Source organism: Chiloscyllium plagiosum, unplaced genomic scaffold (assembly GCF_037043375.1).
Source record: "Chiloscyllium plagiosum isolate Xiang-an unplaced genomic scaffold, Cpla_swu_hap1 HiC_scaffold_7, whole genome shotgun sequence".
Classification (NCBI taxonomy): domain Eukaryota; kingdom Metazoa; phylum Chordata; class Chondrichthyes; order Orectolobiformes; family Hemiscylliidae; genus Chiloscyllium; species Chiloscyllium plagiosum.
Window position 1 is genome coordinate 28,094,595 of NW_028270145.1, and position 18,926 is coordinate 28,113,520.

General features: G+C 49.3%; 1 protein-coding gene across 6 annotated transcripts in view; it reads right to left on the reverse strand.

The window, feature by feature from the left end:
- Positions 1–18,926, reverse strand: part of adam23a (ADAM metallopeptidase domain 23a) — a 305,906-nt gene that overhangs the window by 161,566 nt on the left and 125,414 nt on the right. For 3 of the 6 annotated variants that reach the window (XM_043693275.2, XM_043693281.2, XM_087988870.1), the window contains exons 14-21: positions 18,400–18,448; positions 11,698–11,797; positions 10,804–10,875; positions 9,954–10,040; positions 7,707–7,787; positions 5,924–5,974; positions 5,629–5,692; positions 4,418–4,523 (exon numbers count right to left, since the gene is read on the reverse strand). In XM_043693275.2, coding sequence (XP_043549210.2) covers positions 4,418–4,523; positions 5,629–5,692; positions 5,924–5,974; positions 7,707–7,787; positions 9,954–10,040; positions 10,804–10,875; positions 11,698–11,797; positions 18,400–18,448 — 610 coding nt within the window. Of the gene's footprint in view, positions 1–4,417; positions 4,524–5,628; positions 5,693–5,923; positions 5,975–7,706; positions 7,788–9,953; positions 10,041–10,803; positions 10,876–11,697; positions 11,798–18,399; positions 18,452–18,926 lie in introns of all 6 variants that reach the window. The other 3 variants (XM_043693274.2, XM_043693276.2, XM_087988869.1) reach the window with 1 other exon arrangement.

The following is an 18,926-nucleotide window of genomic DNA, read 5'->3' on the forward strand; positions in this document are numbered from 1 at the left end:
GAGGGATTCAGAAACAGGGATGTGAATTTTAAAATCGATGTGATAATTAACTGAGAGCTGGTGTAGGTCAGTGAGTGTGGGGGGTGTCAGTATAATTTGGTGTGTGTTAGGACACAGGCAACAGGCTTTTGGGTAATTGCAAATTAACAGGGGTTTGATCTGCTAGGTGTGTGGAGCTAATTGAGTTCTATTGTGCTGTTCTGACGATAGCAGTGGGACTGAACATTGTGCATGGAGGATATCAGACACACGTGGAATCTCACCGACTCCTCATCCCAAGGCTGACGTATCTTGGTGTATCTGTTGTAGGTAATTGTAACTTAAGATGTAGTTACGGTGCCCTTGCATTTGTCCACACTACTGCTTGTTAACCACTACCTCCCTCAAACCTGCCAGATTAGGGTGGTCACAGAACCATAAATTTCAGAAGGGGTTCTTCAGCCAATAAAGTAGGGTGGTAGTGTTCATGAGTTCAATTCTTTACTGTGACCCAGGCTTAAATTGATAAGGCAACCGCTAACAAATTCAATCCTGTCCACCATCACTAGCTGGGCATAAACAATTGCTCTTGATCACTGCGGGACTCTGCTTTAACTTAATTCTTTTTTTTTTTTTGCTTTCTCCTTTAAACATAGTCAAGGAAACTCACCACCGTCTCAAAGAATATTCGTGAGCCCCTGATGGATGCCACTGAGCCCATTGTGTCTGCACTAGCCCTCAGAAAGATCCAGTTAGTCCCTTAGCTCTATCCCCACAGCCCAGCAATAGACTTCCCTTCTCAATAAGCTAGTAAATTTCTTCTGGAGAGTCACAAAAGAATCTGCTTTCACCACCCTACCATGAACTGCAGATCACCGTCATTCTTGTCCTGGGTCATTTGACAAATATGTTAAGTTCTGTCCACACTGTCCCTCCTGCCCCAGAAAAGCTTTCCTTGCTGCAGTCAGACAGCTATCTTACAGCTAACGGAGCAGTGAACTCAGAAGGAGGTCCTGCACCAACACTTGAACCCACCCAGCTGCCTCACTGGTCATACTCAATGCAGTCATCCTGGTCCAGAGCCCACAAACTGGGAACGCTGGTGAAGGGAAACCAAACTGGACCAGCCAGAAAAACACTGCGGCTACAAGAGCAGGTCAGAGGCTGGGCATCCAGCAGTGAGTAACTCACCTCCTGACTTTCCCCCAAATTCTACCGAGCTTCTGCAATGCACATGTTAGGGAATGTGTGATGGAACACTCTCCACTTGCTTCGCTGAGCAAAGCTCTGAAACCACTCAAGACATTCAGCAGGACAAAGCCTGACTGGTACCATGCTTCAAAATGTCACTACCTCTGCCCACTCGCACACAGTGGGAGTCATAGTCAAAATGCACTGAGGCAACTTGCTGGGGCTCCTTCCACAGCAGCTACCTCCACTGCAACATCACCGCGTTCCCCTCCGAATCACACAACATCTGGATCTGGAAGTATATCACCATTCCTTCACTTTCAGTGGATCACAATCCTGGAATTCTCCTTCAGCATCACTCCACCTGTAACAGCATTGTGGCTGTACCGTGATGGCACATTTGCATTTTGGTAAATGTTTTATGTTGTCGGTCTGTGAGCACTCTCTTTGATTCCAAAGCGAGCATTCTGAAATGGGTGTTATCGAGCTTCTTAGCAAGCATTTCACATTCGAGAAATGCTTCTGCGATCTCAGCGGATTTGGAGTTGAAGGTGAAGGTAAATAGATGGTGAACTAGATGGCTGATCTACAGCTGCAATTCTGAATTGGTCTGGCTGAGGAAGCATGGGGAATAGAGTGAGGGCTGTGTTACTGTGTGTGGTGTACAGTTAAAAAGAACAGAAATCTGAAGACAAACAAAAACAAAACCAGAGCTTGTGAACTAGAAAGACCGCCGTTAGAGGCAGCCAAGGGGTTAGTGAAAGGAATATTTGGGAATATTGTGGCATCAAGATTGTCACGAACATAGCTAAGCAGGTACTTTAGGAATGTACTGTTTGAATATTAACCACATCCAGGATCATCAGGCAGAATTCGGCTAATGGTCAAAGCCACTCTCAGACCAAATCCATTGATCTGTACGTGAGAGATCTCACAGACCAGAGGCCAGGTTGAGTTGTGAGATTGCATGTGGTATCGTATTCATGTGGGGGGTGACGCGTGTGCTTTTAGCGTGCGAGGTGTATCCTTGTCATATCGACTAGTCAAAGTGAAAATTACCCTTGGATGGGAAAACAAAATCATTTATGCGTTGTTGAATGTTTGAATTGTGTTGCTTTCGGTTGGTCTGATGTAATGAAAGTTTTAATGAAGTAATATTTTGCCCAGCAGCTTTCTTGTGGTTGGTTTTGTGGGAATACATTTCTTTCTAACAGTTACCGATCTCTACGGCAATTGTGGCACCATCTACACCATGTGGACAGCAGCAATTCAAGGAGAAAATTCCCCGCCTTCTGGGGCAGCACAGTGCCTCAGCGGTTAGCACTGCTGCCTCACAGTATCAGGGACCCAGGTTCGATTCCACCCTCAGGTGACTGTCCGTGTGGACATTCACCCAGGTCAGTGCGGGTTCCCTCCGGGAGCTCCAATTTCCTCCCACAGTCCCAAAGACGCGCAGATTAGGCGGACTGGCCATGCTAAATTGCCTCATAGTGTCCAGGGATGTGCAGGGTAGGTGGATTAGCCATGGGAAATGCAGGGTTACAGAGATAGGTTTGGGTGGGATGCTCTTCAGAGGGTCAGTGTGGAGTGGATGGGCCAAATGGCCTGCTTCTGCACTGCAGGGGTTCTATGATCTTCTCAATGGTGAAGGGCTCAAGCTCTCCACAGACTGGAGTACAGCAGAGAGAGAGAGATAGAGAAAGAGAGAGAGAGAGAGAGGGAGAGATAGAGAGGTGCAATGTTGTCAGATGGACTGCTTTTCAGTGGAAATGGTAGCCAAGGTTCTGTCTGCCCCGTTCACTATCTTTCAGTTGTAATTAGATTAGATTCCCTACCAGTCCACACTGACCCTCCAAAGAGTAACCCACCCTCACCCATTTCCCACTGACAAATGCACCTAACACAATGGGACAATTGAGCATGGCCAATCCACCTAATCTGCATATCTTTGGATTGTGGGAGGAAACCGGAGCACCCGTGCGGAATGTGCAAACTCCACGCAGACTGTCACCCCAGGTGGGAATCGAGCCCGGGTCCCTGGCGCTGTGAGGCAGCAGTGCTAGCCACTGAGCCACCATGCTGCCGTTGGACTTGGACTCCTCCCTCCACTCACTCAGGAAAATAATTTAAGTCAATGGAGAAGGCTTGAGAATTGACTGAGAACCTTCCATTATCGAAACGACACTGAGCTCAACAGTTCAGTTGGGACACTTGCTCACATATCCCCTGCCTACTGTTTGCGCTCAGTGCCACATTGCAACTGAATCTTTCAGCAACGGGCATTACCCCTGGTGCATGGGTCCTGCAATGGCAAACTGCAACCCTGAAGCAGCAACCCTTTACCCATTTGTCAATTGTTCAACAACCTGGGGGTAAAGATGCTGCGACTAAGAGTGTGATTTTTAAGGGCGAATGTTTTAGCCTAGATAAGGCTCTGGGACATCCACCAGCTCCCCTCACCCAGCATCGCGTCTCCCCGTTGGGACAGAGCTGTATACACAGACTCCCTTGGGGGGGAGAGGGGGTGAGGGGGGGAGGGGGGGCCCTCCCTACACAATGATGGCACAGCTGCTGGGTTCAGAGTTTGCTTAAAAGTTTGAAGAGTTGGAGAGTGAGGTGCTCTCTCTCTTAATTGAACTGCAGGTTTCACATCTACTGAGCTGGATGGCCTCGTAGTGGCACCCCCTGGCTTTAACGCAATGGTGAGCATACCGTTGGCCAGGAATGGGTCAGTCTGGGGGACTGCTCCCCACACGGGGAGGGGCTCTGACACCCACTCGATCCCGATGCCAGCTCAAAATCACACGCTTTACCCCCACCAAAGGTTGGCTCATTCACTTCCTCACAGGGTTTGCCCCGGCAGCGGGGGAAGGAGGGGGCCATGTCACCGGAAACAACGTGGCCTCGGCAACATAACCATAACGTATACGGTGAAGGTTAATGGAAACGCAGAGGCAGAGCCTGGCAAGGCCCAGTGCAGGGTGCGGATCCACATTAGATGGCCACGATCGGGTCTCTCAGATACAGGTGCTGTCCCCAGTGAATGAGGCCTAAAGGGGCCGGAACCCTGCAAAACTATCATCAAGGTCAGACACTGAGGGCGCGCGACGCTCCTTCAGTTCACCGCAGACCCATCCACACGTGAATCTGTCGCCTCCAAGACTCCCCGTTCAGCAGCGGCTCTGCCTGGATTCACGGGATGGGGGGGGCAGAGCGCCCTCTTCATCATCGCCGGGGTCCTACTTACTGCTTACTGCACTGCAGCCATTTCTCACCGTCCTTCCCACAGTTCCCTTTCTCAGTCCCTTCCGTGTTGAGCTTCTCGTAGCAGTACTTGTCTGAGCCCCTGGCCTCTGTGGATGAGAAAAGCCATCACCAACCACGTACGCCACATGTTCACAGACCCAGTATGGACTGGTCACGGGTGTTTGGTTGGGGAGGGGTTGTAATGCAGGAGAACAGCAATACCCCCTCCCCCGCCATCACCTTGGCAGCTGATGGTTGTCAAGGTTACATACGATGGATGAAAGTCAACTGATTGGCTGCCCATGAACCTCCTGACCCATGAAGGACATCGTCCCCGCCTCAGAGATTGCCGACCCAATCGGAAGGGTCAACAGCTCCAGCAGCGCCACCCTGAATGGATGGCCATTAATAGAGCTGCACTGGAGGTTGCCCAGTGAAGTGATATCTCGGGGCCAGTCAGACAGGCCTGTGTGCTGGGGGAGCCATTGATTCTTCAAGGCAAAGGATTTAGCAGCAGAAATAGGAGGTGGAGGAAGTGGTGGAGGCTGGTACAATTACAGCATCTGGATGGGTATATGATTAGGAAAGGGTTTAGAGGGATATGGGCCTGGTGCTAACAACTGGGACCAGATTTATTTAGGATATCTGGCCAGCATGGACGAGTTGGACTGAAGGGTCTGTTTCCGTGCTGTACATCTCTACGACTCTCGGGGCAGTCTTCCTGAAAGCTGGGGAAAAACACCCACAACAGGTACTGCGAAGTCTAGCAGAGAAGTCGCTTTCTCGCAAACAAGGATTCTAACCCATTGGAGACCACAGGGTCACCAGTGGAACCTTACAACGGCTGTGCTCAAAGTGTTGAGTGCAGGAAACTTTGTTTTCGAGCACAATTCTGAGTGAATAAAAGAGAGCAAATCCTGCAAACATGTCAGTTGAGAGTGCGGAGCAACAAGTAAACGTGGCATAAGGTTATCGCTTAAAAAAATAAGGGGTGTATTTGTTTTTATATTTTAGTATATTAGATGCCCTCCAAGTAATGTTGACTTTAGTTGGTTTGTTGCAGTCAAAGTCTCAGAACATGAACTCTTGTCAGGTGAATCTTCGTTGGGGTCACTGGGAAGTTTGCATTTTGTTTTAAAGGTTACTGTTACCAGGGATGGGGTGGGGGCGCAGAGGTAGACACCAACACTGGACAGCATATGGTTCACTTACTTGAGCCCCAGATCAGTTTGCACTGGTTGTCCCTTGTTTTGCATTCTCCACTGAAGCATCGGCCCTGCAAGATGTAAAACATCTGTGGTCAATGTAGCCCCTGAATCAGAGAATCCCTACAGTGTGGAAGCAGACCATTCGACCCATCACGTCTACACCGACCCTCCGATCAGCGTCCCACTGAGACCCACCCCATCCCTGCATAACCGCTGAGCCACCCATGTCGCCCCAAAAGCAGAGGACATAACCTGTTCTAAAATCACAGAAACCTGTGTGAAGGCTAAACTGCACCCACCTGGTTGAGGTCGCAGGTATATCCATCCTGCTTGTGAAGGTTAGGTGGACACTGGTGGATAAAAAAAGAAGAGACACAATCAAAACTGAAAATTGCTTTGGGATGTATAGTGCAGGAACAGGCCATTTGGCCCAACCAATCCATGCTAGTGCTCACGCCACACTTAAGGGGCACCCCACTTGATTCCACCAATGCTTCAGGTCCATAACCTTTCATGGGAATTGCAAGAAGTGCAGAGGCAGGGACAAAGTGGGCAGGAAAAGTACAAACAGGGAGGTGGAGGGCAGGAAAGACTAAAGGGTGCAAGGTGACTAAGACAAGTGAAGAAATGAAAGATGGGCCTGCGGAAGGTGTGAATGTTGGAAAGAGCAGGAGGGCAGCACCACGAAAGATTTAAACCCAAAGGCATAAATCTCTAAGTTACAGGAGCAGAATTAGGCCATTCGGCCCGTCGAGTCTGCTCCGCCATTCGATCGTGACTGATATGTTTCTCAACCCCATTCTCCCGCCTTCTTCTCCTAACCCTCTTCCACCCCCCGTTGGTGTAAGAGGGGGTGGGTGTTTAGGTCTCCAGGGGATTCAGACACCCCGTGTGCCAATGCCAGAGAGAGAAGTCTGAAGCTGCTAAAGTTAACATTCAAGCCAAGCAATGTGCCCAGTGGAAGGACGATGTAGAGTCGCAGGTAGACAGGTTAGTGAAGACATTGGTTGGTATGATGCCTTTATTGGTCAGAGCATTGTGTATAGGAGTTGGGATGCCATGTTGTGGCTCTGCAGGACATTGGTTAGGCCACTTTTGGAACTGTGTGTACAATTCTGGTCTCCCTCCTATCGGAAGGATGTTGTGAAACCTGGAAAGTTTCAGAAAAGATTTACAAGGATGTTGCCAGGGTTGCAGGGTTTGAGCTACAGGGAGAGGCTGAATAATCTGGGGCTGTTTTCCCCAGTGTCAGTGGCTGAGGGGTGACCTTTTAGAGGTTTATAAAATCATGAGGGGCATGGATAGGGTAAACAGACAAAGTCTTTACTCCAGGGTGGGTGAGTCCAGAGTTAGAGGGCATAGGTTTAGGGTGAGAGGGGAAAGATATAAAAGGGAGCTAAGGGGCAACTTTCTCGAGCAGAGGGTGATGCGTGTATGGTATGAGCTGCCAGAGGAAGTGGTGGAGGCTGGTACAATTGCAACATTTAAGAGGCATCTAGATGGATATATGAATAGGAGGGGTTTAGAGAGATATGGGCTAAATGCTGGCAAACGGGACTAAATTAATTTAAGATATCTGGTCAGCATGGACGGGTGGGACCAAAGGGTCTGTTTCCATGCTGTACATCTCTATGACTGTATTGATTTTCAAAAGGACAGTGTGGCAGAGATGTCAGAGTAGAAGCAGAACAGGGAACTGGGGTGTGCAGGCAGTCAGAAGTTCAGGGCCCTATTTGCAGGGAGACCAGGGCTGTGTGATGTTACCTAGTAGGGTGACGAAACGTCTGGAAATGAACCTCCCAGCTCAGCGACCAAACCTACATCCAGAACTAGCTTCTATTCCTAAAGGGCCCCTTCTTGACTGCTTTTTAATGAACCTGGGCAAGACGGATCTTACAGGGGTCAGATCACACTGAAACAATTGATAAACCAATAGCGCTGAACACTTGCAACTCCGGTCCACAGCCAACCACGAGGGGAGATGTTGCTAAGGGATTGGAGGCCTAGTGAACCATTGATCCTCCTCCCCCCCTTCTCCCCCCCCAGAACTTTATTCCCTTTGATAGCCCGGACGATACATACCTGCCCAGAGTCTCCTGTGCAGTACTCCGCTATATCACAGTCATTCACCGCATCCCGACAGTCATATCCTCGTTTTAGGAACTGGGTGTAAGAACACAGGATGTTACGGCAGTTTCACCTATTGGCCTCTCACATCACATCAAAACGATTGTCAGCTCACTGCCCTTCCCACAGAGCTTGACGACACGTCAAACACCACTCTTTTGACTGCAGAGAACCTTTGTGACCCCCTGGGGTCATATGAGGCTCTATCCAAATGCAATCGGATTCTCAGCCCATCTTTCGCCGCCTCTGATGGCTCTGTAGTCCGGTCTGAGACATATTTTCGGACCAGGCTTGGAATCCTGCTCCCTTGGATCCGTTTCATATCCCAGTCCCGTGTTGGATTCACTGGCACCACATAACGTCTGTGTATGAGGCCCCTACCTGTGCCAGGGGCACGTTCTGGTGCTGAATCAGTCCCCCATCGGGAATGGTGCTTGTCCTTTTTAACCAGCCTAGCAGTCAGTTCCTCGAGAGCTGAGCGGGTCGCCAATGATTCCTCCGATCGCCTTCATTTGGAAACATACAGCACACGTCCCTGATGCATCGGAAGGCTGATGTGCTAACTGGGAACATGAGATTCAAAGTATCCGAATACGAAACTGTCTCCTCCGGGGATTGGAAAACCAGCCCGGGGGCCACATTTCCATATTCTTTCATGGGATGTTGGCCTTGCTGCTACGAGATCCATCACGGACACAGATCATGCTCTTGTAGTGACTGTAACCTCATAGGATCGGAGATTCCCCCCCCCCACCCACCCCCCGATTGTTAATCTTGTCCAATCAGGGAGTCCTGGCTGACAGATACAAGCAGGAGTGTCAGGTCCAGGCAGCGGGCTATGGAGGGGGTCGTTAGGGCCGACTGCCTGCCCCTCTTCCGCGGTTATGTTAGGGCCCGGGTGTCTTTGGAGAAGGAGCACGTGGTGTCCACCAACACCCTGGAGTTGTTCAGGGAGAGGTGGGCGTCGCAGGGAGTGGAGTGCATCATTTCTCCCTCCAACTCTATTTTGATTTAGTCCCTGCCCTCCCCTTCACTGTTTTGATCACACAGCACTGCCCTTTGATGTGAAGGGCAGTGTTTGTCACTGGCCACCCGGGTGTTTTCCTATCTTCCTGGTGGTGGAAACTGAATAAACATTCGTGCACTTTGTGTCTCTCACTGTGTCTCACACCTGCACACACACACCATGGGTGCTGGGGAAAAAAATAAGCACTACCGCAGTTAGGCGGTAGTGTGGGGGTTAAATAAAAAAAACAAAAGAAACAAAAAAAAAGAAAAAAGGAAAAAAACGAAAAATATAACCAGGAGTTGTTTGGTGAAGGGCACAAAATAAACAGAGACACTGACACACTGCTACCTGACTCTGAAAGAGGCAGTACTAAAGTCAAGACATGCCCATGTGTGACATGGTACCAGCCTCTGTGGAGTTATTTCTGGCACTGTTTCGCTGTTAACTGTCTGTTGGCAGTACCGGTTGGGTTTTCAGCTGCCTGGGGCCCTACGCTTTGAAATTCACCCTCCTCAAACTTTCCACCCCTTTACCTGCGCCGGCTCCTCTCAGACCCACCTCAAAGACCCTCCACCTTCTGTTCAAACATCTCAAAACCTCCACACGTGCTCGACTCCAAAAACCTGCCCGCTAACACTTTCCTGTGAAGCACTTCAGGGCGCTATGGACAATACGTGGCTGCAAGTTGCTGTCCGCATGGTACGCCAATTGACCGACTGAGTCAGCATTCCCAGCTAACAATCATTTCTTCCATTTAAAGGAAAGAAGGCCTTGCACTAATGGGGCGTATGTCATACCCATAAGAGGTTCCAGAACATTCCAATACCAAGTGAAGTGAACTTAGTCACATGCAGTCACTGTTATACTGCGGGGAACGGTTAAATTCCTGCTCGTATATTCCTTGGTCCTGGAATTGGCTAAAACTGGAGAGAGATCACATGTGAAATCACCCCAACTTTGCCATAATTGGGTTGAAGGGCCATGTAGTTCCAGTGTGGGTGGTTGGGTAGGCCAGGGCCAGCCCAGACGCTCCTATTTCCCACAGAAAAACAGCTTATGGCTTGAGAAGGAGCCTTGAGATTGTTACCAATTGCCCATGTCCCAGCAAGATGCACATGTGAGGAGATTGGTTCATGGAGATCACTACATTTTGCAGAATTATGATGAAGCTGCATTGTATTGGCATGCGTTACCTGGCAAGTGTAATTGCAGCAAGGTCCATCGCTGCAGTGGGCACCGTTGGCAAGGGAACACTTCTTGCAGCAGCTCCCGAAGCATTCCTGGGCAAGGAACAGAGAGAAACAAGGGAGGGTCATCCACGGTAGTCATACACAGAAGCTACAGCATGGATGCAAACAGGCCATTCAGCCTAGCTGGCCCAAACTGGTGTTTGTGCTCCCCATGGGCCTCGCCCTATTCCAGCTCACTGCACCAATGTCAGCTCCTGTTCCTTTCTCCATCACAGGCTGGTCCAAACTCCCTATGCATGTGAATCCCGACAGCACACTGCCAATCGAGGAGGTTGTCCCTCCATTCCAGCAGGATATCGACTCAGAGTCGGGAGTTTGTGGCCGCGAACGTTCACAGGAGTGAATGTTCCAACTCTTGATGCGCACATCTCTGGGCATGGTGCCGCAATAACATTGGGACTCCAACTGAACCCTGTCCGCAATTTTGGAGCAAGACTCTCCTGTTCAAACCTGGATTGGAGCATCCAACTTCAGGGAAGCATCAACACTCCCGGTTTGTATTTTCCACTGACTCAGAGGATGCTCGAGATTCCTTGCAGCCCATCTCCTTGTGTTGCTAGGCCGAGATACAGTCTGAATCCTGGTTCCCTTACCTTGCCTCCCACCCAGCGACTGTCCCTTGGGGCTGGGGGCAGTCACAAATACATGCAGAACCACGGGGAATGGCTGATCAATGGCCTAGCCAATTCACTCACTATCAAACCAAGGTGTTACCACACCAGCGAGCAGCGTAGGGGAGCAGCGCAAAGAAAAAGCAGGAAGAGAAACAGCACAGCTCACACTTTAAGCTTACCACTCGCAGTCCACAGTCACATTCTTCACCAGATTCCACATATCCATTTCCACACTCCGTAGTCTCAAACAGCTGCAAAGGAACAGAGAGAGAGAGGGAGCAAGGCTCACACCAGCGAGAGGTGAGAAAATTAAAACCGGGCCTGTAATTCTGATTGGAGCCTGGGGACGACGGGGAGTGGGGCCAGGCTGCCCGTCCGGCAGACTCAGAACATGGGAATCCAGCCCAATCCCACCCTGGGGTTCACTCCACGGTCATTGTTCGCTTGTCTCCCAAAGTGTCCCGAGCAGATCTTCCACCTACATCTTGTGGGTGTGACAGGGATAGTTCATGGGAATTCCTGCCTGGACAGGCTTGAGAGACCGCAATGGAATACTTATCGACTGAGAGCTGGAATGATAAGGTCACTGCCACCAGAGTGAGTTATCAGTCTAAGGTACTCATGCTGCCTCCCACAGGTGTAGAAGACGGATTGGGGCTAATGCAACCTAACGTCTGAGGTAACACGCAAAGTAATTAGTCCCAAGAAACAATTGACCCCGGTGCTAGTAGTTTGGAGGAAACGGAAGATCTCACTAAATGATGGGGCAGAATCAAAGGGCTGAATGGCCTATTGCTGCTCTTACATCCCGTTGTCTTAAAGGAGCTAAAAGCGCAACACTGCCAGCAAACTACGGCGTGATAAAGAAAGAGTGCGACGCAGGGGCATCATTTAGATCACTCCATTGAGATTGCGGCACAAGAGGAAGAAAGCTCCCTGGCTCATGATCTTGACCCTGCACCATGTGTGAACATTGGAGCCCAGGTTTATTTAAGATTCTGACTGGGACATCAACCCAATAAAGCCAGTGGGTACTGACTGAGCAATCTCCGTCTCGCAGAAGCAAGTCCTACCTTTGTCGGCCTGTTGAAGAGGCAGGCTCCTCCACCCCTTTGTAGAAACTCCTTGTATTCCATAATACTGCACTTGGAGAACGTGTGGGGATGGTAAAACCTGCAGGGTGGGCCGGAGTTACAATGGAGGTGAGAACTCAGACGAACCGAGGCCAATCTAACCCAATCAAATTAATGAGACAGGTCTGTCAATCCATCCCAACTCGACGCCCCCATTCAGGGAAGTAAATCTCAACCCAGTATGACCCATGTCAACTCCATCAAGCAAAGCTCAGGCCCAACTTCAGAACACCAAAGCCAACTCTAACCAATTGAAAAATGGAGCCAACCAAAAACAGAGTGGGGGGGGGGCCTAAAACTCAAAATCAACTTTCAGCTCAAAACAAAACAGAAAGTAAAAACTACACAGGACCCTCTCAAAGTCAAACTTGAGGAATAGTTGTGTCTCGAGCCTTCATTCACCTCAACTATTTGTCTCTATATAGAAAAGCAGCCAACAAACTGGACCCTCCATCTGACAATTAAACAATGTGAAAGGAACAAGTGCACCTTTAATGCAACAAAACTCTATCCCAACCTTATAATAAAAATGATAGAATCTCTATAGGGGGGAAACAGGCCCATCAAGTCCACACCAACCCTCTGAACAACATCCCACCCAATCCCTGTAATTCCCATGGCTAATCCACCTAAGCCTGCACACTGTGGGCAATTTAGCCTGGCCAATCCACCTAACCTGTACCCCTTTGGGCTGTGCAAGGAAACCAGAGCAGCCCCACACAGGCACACGGAGAACATGCAAACTCCACCCCAACAATCACCCAAGGACGGAATTGAACCTAGTTGCGCTTGCACTACAAGGCAGCAATTCTAACCACTGAGCCACTCTGCCACCCAGCAACAGTACTGCACTGAGGTCTATAAGGAGATGACCCGGACAAAGAGGTAATTTGAAAGAGTATCTGAAAGGAGCAAAGTAAGATAACGGGGTAGAAATGTTTCGACAGGCAAGTCCAGAGCTTAAACTCAAGGCAAACAATAGTGCAGCATCCAAAGGGGGAAACGTCCAAGAGGCCATTATCACAGAGGGTTGTAGGGTTAGGGGAGTTATAGAGATATTGAGGGGTAAGACAATGGAAAGTTGTGAAATCAAGGATGAGATTTCTACAATGAGCAAACGCAAGTGATATATAAGGGACTATTGCCAAAGACGTGCAACGAAACATAGGTCGCCATAGCTAACTGCACTTCTCCAAATACTTTCCAAAATATTAATGTGTCACTGACATTTAACACTGTTCGCTATCTTATAATTGAAACATAAGAACTTTTAAATTAATTTTCACAGACTTCCTTGGTGTAGTTAATTTATTACATTTATTATTCCCTTGCGCTTTTAAGAAAACACTTGGACAGACTCTGGACTCCTGCACTGTCTGAGGAAACAGGGAAAAGGAACCTTTTCAGGAAGTGTGCTCTCAACTTTATAACATACACCAAATATTCCCATCCATGCTGGGATGCGAGTCCAAATGTCCAGAAATTAACCAGGACGCACAGAGCAAGTCTCCCTCCTGCGTGCCCTTCCCCCTCCACTAACGCTTTGGTTATGTTTGATCAGAAGTCCACATCGAGATTATAGATTCCACATGAAGCAGATAGATTGATTTTTAAAAAAATATTAAGAGCAATTGTAGAAATGCAAAACAGTAGCAGCTTTAAAAAGCAAACATGAACACGTAAAAAGGCAAGAATACATCATGACTGGAGAAATAAACTGCCAGCCAAACAAATGGTGGGAGACAAAAGTAACTAATATTTGCACAGTACATTAGCAACCGCAGGACGTCCTAAGTAACTCTATAGCCAGATATGTTTGATAAGTGGGCGCTATTATAATGTAGGAAACGTGGCAGCCAATTTGCACACAGCAAGATTCTACAAACAGCAACGTGATGGTGGCCAGATAATCTGTGGATTAAATTCTCTCCAGGACACTGAGGTGGACTCCTGTGCTCCTGTGAAAAATAACACCATGCAACGCTTTCTATCCATCCACGAGGGCAGAGGACGACGGGGCGAGAGGATCCTCGAGAACCTTAGCCTGAGTAAATCTCTTCTCAGGAGAAGACCTGATGGTGGAGGGGAGGTTGAGGGAGGTTGGGAGAGGACATGCTGGGTGGCTGGATTGCAGGGGTGGAAGCGGGGGGTTTGGGGGGGGGTCGGAGGAAGGACTCTGTAGATTTCTGGCTATGTTTGAATGCATTAACAAACAAAAGGCATTGTGAGGAACATGTCTTGAAATGTAAACACTGCTTCTTTCTTGGTGGTAGAGTGTAGTTGAGGGGCACTTGCTGCCTCCTCACAGACTCAGGACCGAGCTATTAAAATAGCCGTTCGAGAGCTGGTGAGATGCTTTGCAATTCCAATGAAGAGACTCCACTTGTAACAGAGGCAAAGCTGAGAGAACTCAGCACCCACGCTTCTCTCTCTCTCTCTCACACACACACGCACACACACTCTCACACACACACACACCCTCACACACACACGTACACACACACAAACACACCTACACACACACACGTACACACACTCATACACACACACACTCTCACCTACACACACACTCTCACACACACACCTACACACACGCACACACACTCTCACACACACCTACATACACACACACTCTCCAACACACACACACACTCTTCCACACATACTCTCACACACACACCTACACACACACACACACACACTCTCCCACACACACGCACCTACACACACACACTCTCTCTCACTCACACTCTCACACACACTCACACACACCTACACACACTCACACACACACTCTCTCTCTCACACACACACACACCTACACACACAGACTCTCTCTCTCACACACACACACACTCTCACACCCACAGACACACACACTGTTATTCTGAAATTCCTGTTGAATAAAAGGAGTAGTTTGTCCCTGTGGAACTAGTCACCTGAAGCCCTTAGTTCCCTCCGACCATCACCAGCACATGCAGGACCCCAACCACTTTCCATCTTCCATCTGGAACCGAACTTATATCAAAGGGGCACATTGTGAAGGCTGACCTGCAGAGTAGCCAGTATACACAAACGTGCTCTTTTTTCCTAATCTTCACATCGTTTCCGCTCTTCCACAAACATTGCAGAGCTCATCGCGGCCTTAGACAGGGAAGGACTGCATGCCCCACCTCCACTCCAGTTCACCCTCAAATTCCCACTGCAACCCCCCATCCCAAATCCATCATGCCCCCCCAAGTAACACCCCATTGCATTTCCAGATCTCCCATTCTCCCTACAGTCCTAAGCTTGAATTTCCTCTGTGCCTCCCTGCAAAACACTCCCAACAATCTCCAGTTGCTCCTCAGCAGTGCTGTCCAGTAGTAACCTCCAACGTGCAATCGTGACAGGCCGCACACTGCCCCACCCGTCCCTGAATCCTCACCCCACCTGCACCACTACCCACACTGCTGCACAAAACTGTGGAGGTGACTGGCACCTCTGTTGTCTCAGCAGCGCCACATGCAGCGGTGGCCAAGACCGGGATTACAAGCTGACCTCAGACTCCGTCTCAGACTGGTTTATGTGAGGCGGGGAAGTGAGGGAGCAGGTTTGGGGGGGGTGGGGGGGTTGGGGTAAGAGGATTGGAATGTGAGGGCCAAGGTCTTCATGGGGAGGCCTGAGCATGATGCCCTGATAGGATCTCCCCGCATTCCCCACCCCCAAAAAACATTTTCAACTCAAAATCTGCAGTAGGCAGCCCTAAGCGAACTTGCGAACAGTGAGGATTTTTTTTATTCATAGAAATAAATCTTTGGTACCTGTACAATTGGTCATGCTGTTCATATATGTACATTGCATATATATATATATATATATACACATTGCAAACTATTGGACCTGTGCCTCACAACACACTTCACATTCAACAACCAAATATATGAACAAATCAATGGCACCCCCATGGGCTCACCCATCTCTGGACTCATAGCAGAAGCGGTAATGCAAAGGTTAGAACAGACAGTCTTACCGCAAATTCAAACCACACTCTGGGTCAGATATGTTGACGACACCTTTGTAATCATTAAAAACACAGAAATAGAGAACACACACCGGATCATCAACGTCACACTCACAGGAATCCGATTCACTAGAGAGGAAGAAAAGGACAACCAACTCCCATTCCTAGACGTGATGGTACGGAGAACACCGAACGGAGAATTCACCACAAAGGTATACAGGAAAGCCACACACACAGACCAAGTCCTGAACTACGAAAGCAACCACCCCAACACACACAAACGAAGTTGCATCAAGACACTATTCAAAAGGGCCACAACACACTGCAGCACACCAGAACTGCAAAAAGAGGAAGAAGAACACCTCTACAATGTATTCGCCAAAAACGGATACCCGCGCAACTTCATCAACAGATGCCTAAGGGAAAGACCACGGAACGAGGAAATACCACAACCCAAAGGACTAGCCACGTTACCATACATCAAGCACATTTCTGAACTGACAGCCCGACTACTATGACCACTAGGACTCATAACAGCACACAAACCAACAGCCACTCTCAGACAACAACTCACCAGGACAAAGGACTCAATACCCAACATGAGCAAAACCAATGTAATGTACAAAATCCCAAGCAAGGACTGCACAAAACACTACATAGGACAAACAGGAAGACAGCTAACGATCCGCATCCATGAACACCAACTAGCCACGAAACGACACAACCAGCTATCCATAGTAGCCACACACGCAGATGACAAGCAACATGAGTTCGACTGGGACTACACTACTATTATAGGACAAGCCAAACAGAGAACAGCCAGGGAATACCTAGAGGCCTGGCACTCATCCACAGATTCAATCAATAAGCACATCGACCTGGACCCAATATACCGGCCACTACAGCGGACAGCTGGAACTGACAACCGGAAGCAGTAGAGACAAACCACTATAAATGCCGGAGGAAACACCACAGAAGCGCTTCACAGGAGGCTCCCAAGCACTGAGGATGTCACCTAGACAGGGGACGAAACGTCTGAACAAATTCCCAGCTCGGCGAACAGAACCACAACATACGTTGCATGTCTTAACATTACGGAGAACAGATTGAGTTAATCGAATTTACAGTTATCATATTTACAGTTCTGTTTATTAACCATCCAGTCTCTTAGTATTTAGCTGAGGCTTCAGCGGAACCCAACTACTGAGTGGGCCCCCTGTTATACGATAGCAAAGGAACTTTCTTTAACCCCCAGCTTATGGGTTACCATTGTCCATTTGACAGTCCTGATAACAGTGAGGATGGTTTAGCTGCTTACTCCTTGCCCATTGCAGACAGCTCAGGGGAGAGCGGCAGAACGATGGGGAATTCTCTATGCAGAGAATCTTATACCACCTTCTCCCGGTTGTGATTGTAAAGAGGTTAGCTAAGTGGACCTCATGGAAAATATGAGTTCCCTGGTCCAATCAGGGAGCCCTGGCTGACAGACATAAACAGGAGTGTCAGAGGTTCTGTTCACTCTGAGCGCTGGCTCTGAGGGAGCTGGATCAGAGTCAAGACCTCTCCGCATGTAAATAAAGGGTGACTTGGTGACAGGATACCGGCCTCTGTTTGATTATTCCAATCACCCGTCCCCACCCTTCACTGCCCCAACTCACTAACGCAGTCTGCAAAACCCACCAATGGGGAAAGTGGGCTATTTTCCCCTGGGTGTGCCCCAGTTGAAGGTTGCGGTGTGGGGCGGGGTGGGGGGGGGGGTGAAGTGGAAAGCCACTTATTGTCATTTTGTCGCAGTTTATTCATCAATGGCAATGTCCCAACTTGTTCACATACAGGAAGGCCTAGTCCAGGAGGAAGCCCACTAGCCAATGCTCTCAGGGAAGGAAGGGTTGGGAGGTGGAAGAAGGTGTCACTGCCAGATCTCATCTCTGCCAGGCCTTCTCTACCTCATTGCTTTGCGTGAGAAATCCTGATTTCAGTTCCGACGTTGCACAGTTACCTTTGGGTGCATTATAAAGGGAATCAAGAGCAATATGGAGTTTGACTCAGTATCTTTAATAAACTTTCCCTTTGTCTGAGAGCACAGTGTTGGCCAGTGGACAGCTGTAGTGGTGCCGAGGAGGGCCAGAGATCCCAGACTGCACACAGCTCAGCTCTCCATAGTACAAGGAGGCTGTGGAGCAGCCAGCAAAAAGGACCAACACGGACGATCACAGGTTAGGACTATCTGGGAAGATGGATCGGGGGAAGAAAACATGGAGTGGAATCATCACAGAAATTCTCAAACAAAGGCGGTTTGACATGAAATAGATATTCCCGCTCGCAGGCAGATCACGACGACGGGTCATAAACGTGAGGGTAGCCGCTCACACCTTCAATAAGGAGCTCGGGACTTCCTAACCTGGAGAGTGGTGACAGTGTGGGATTCACTACCACGGGGGGGGTGGGGGGTAGTCGGGGTGAATGATATCAGTGCACCGAAGTAGAGGCGACAGAGGTACGGCTGGGAGAATGCTACTGGAGGTTATGGAGTTAAAACAGAATTGAAGTGGGGGGGTGGACACACATCAGGAGCACAGACACCATTGGAGTCCAAAGGCTCTATCACCGCAACGTAAACTCAGCGCATTCATACCCACCCTGGGTCTTCCATGATGCATCCTGTCCACGAACCTGGACACTCGCATTCTTCTGGGGGCAAGAGAGAAAAGGACATTATCAGTGTCTCCTAATTCTACATACAGCCCACATGTACTGGTCTGACTGCTGAGTTTGAACGGAGCATACCTCGCAGCCCTCCCTTTGTATCTGCGGCTGATTGGCTGCAGGGGTCAAGTGTAACGCCCAAACACCCAGCCCAAATTGAACCCCACCTCCCCCCACGTCCCCAACCCCTGCATTCCTGCACTCCCACCGCACCCCACCCCAGCATTTTACCCCAGTGCGGGCAAGAGATGGAAATCTGTGATGGTGTCACGGTTCGAAACAATGTCAGCCCACAGTGGGTTCGTTCCGAACCGGAGCCCAGCTACTGCTTCCACGCTGAGGAGCGACAGGCTGGAAGAGGTTGGCACAGCACTGTGAGGTCAGAGGTGGAGGAGGTGGAACTCCTGGGCAACGGCTCTGCCAACCAGCCTATGGGCGCAGGCCTCCTTCCATGTTAAAT